The 541-nt window shown below is 68.4% G+C and overlaps 2 protein-coding genes across 2 annotated transcripts in view; one reads left to right on the forward strand and one right to left on the reverse strand.

Annotated features, from left to right (window-relative positions):
• SLC15A3 (solute carrier family 15 (oligopeptide transporter), member 3) overlaps positions 1–533 on the forward strand; it is a gene marked incomplete at its 3' end in the record, with an annotated part of 10,235 nt that extends 9,702 nt beyond the window's left edge. Inside the window, exon 8 of the mRNA XM_014539183.1 lies at positions 403–533. Within this exon, the coding sequence (XP_014394669.1) occupies positions 403–533 (131 nt within the window). The remainder of the gene's footprint in view (positions 1–402) is intronic.
• The window catches only part of TMEM132A (transmembrane protein 132A), a gene marked incomplete at its 5' end in the record, with an annotated part of 10,129 nt that continues 10,120 nt past the window's right edge, over positions 533–541 (reverse strand). The window contains 1 exon segment of the mRNA XM_014539192.1: positions 533–538. Within this exon segment, the coding sequence (XP_014394678.1) occupies positions 533–538 (6 nt within the window).

Genomic DNA, 541 nt, shown 5'->3' on the forward strand with positions numbered 1-541 from the left:
GGGGGGTGAGGCATGGGAAGGAGGCGGCCTGGCGAAGTGCTCTGACCCACGGCCGAACGAAGCAGCAGGCTGAGCTCAGAGAACGGGCTCATGCTGAAGTTGGCCAATCGCCCCAGCACGGCTGCCCTCCTTGGGCCTGTTTCCCCACCTGTCAAAGGGAAGCAGGGAACTCGGTGCCTCGCGGGGCTTCCTGCTGCTGGAAGCCGGCCGTTCGGGGGAGGGGCCGCTGGCCCTGTGCTGTGTTCTCAGCCCCAGAAAGAACACCGGCTCACGGGGTGCAGAGACCCAGTGTGGCCAGATGCTAGAGGGCCCCCCGCCCTGGGCCTTCCCATCCGCCTCCGGGCCACGCTGCCAGCTCAGGGGGGCCCTGCCCGCCCCGATGCCAGCCTCTCCTCCCCCCAGGGAACATCAACAACTGCCGGATGGACCTGTACTTCTTCCTGCTGGCCGGCATCCAGGTCGCCGCGGCCCTGCTGTTCGCGTGGATCGCCAGTCGCTATGAGAGGGCAGCGCAGGGCCCCGCCTCCCAGAGCTACTCCTC

The sequence above is a fragment of the Myotis brandtii genome, unplaced genomic scaffold (assembly GCF_000412655.1).
Source record: "Myotis brandtii unplaced genomic scaffold, ASM41265v1 scaffold2089, whole genome shotgun sequence".
In the NCBI taxonomy this organism is placed as follows: domain Eukaryota; kingdom Metazoa; phylum Chordata; class Mammalia; order Chiroptera; family Vespertilionidae; genus Myotis; species Myotis brandtii.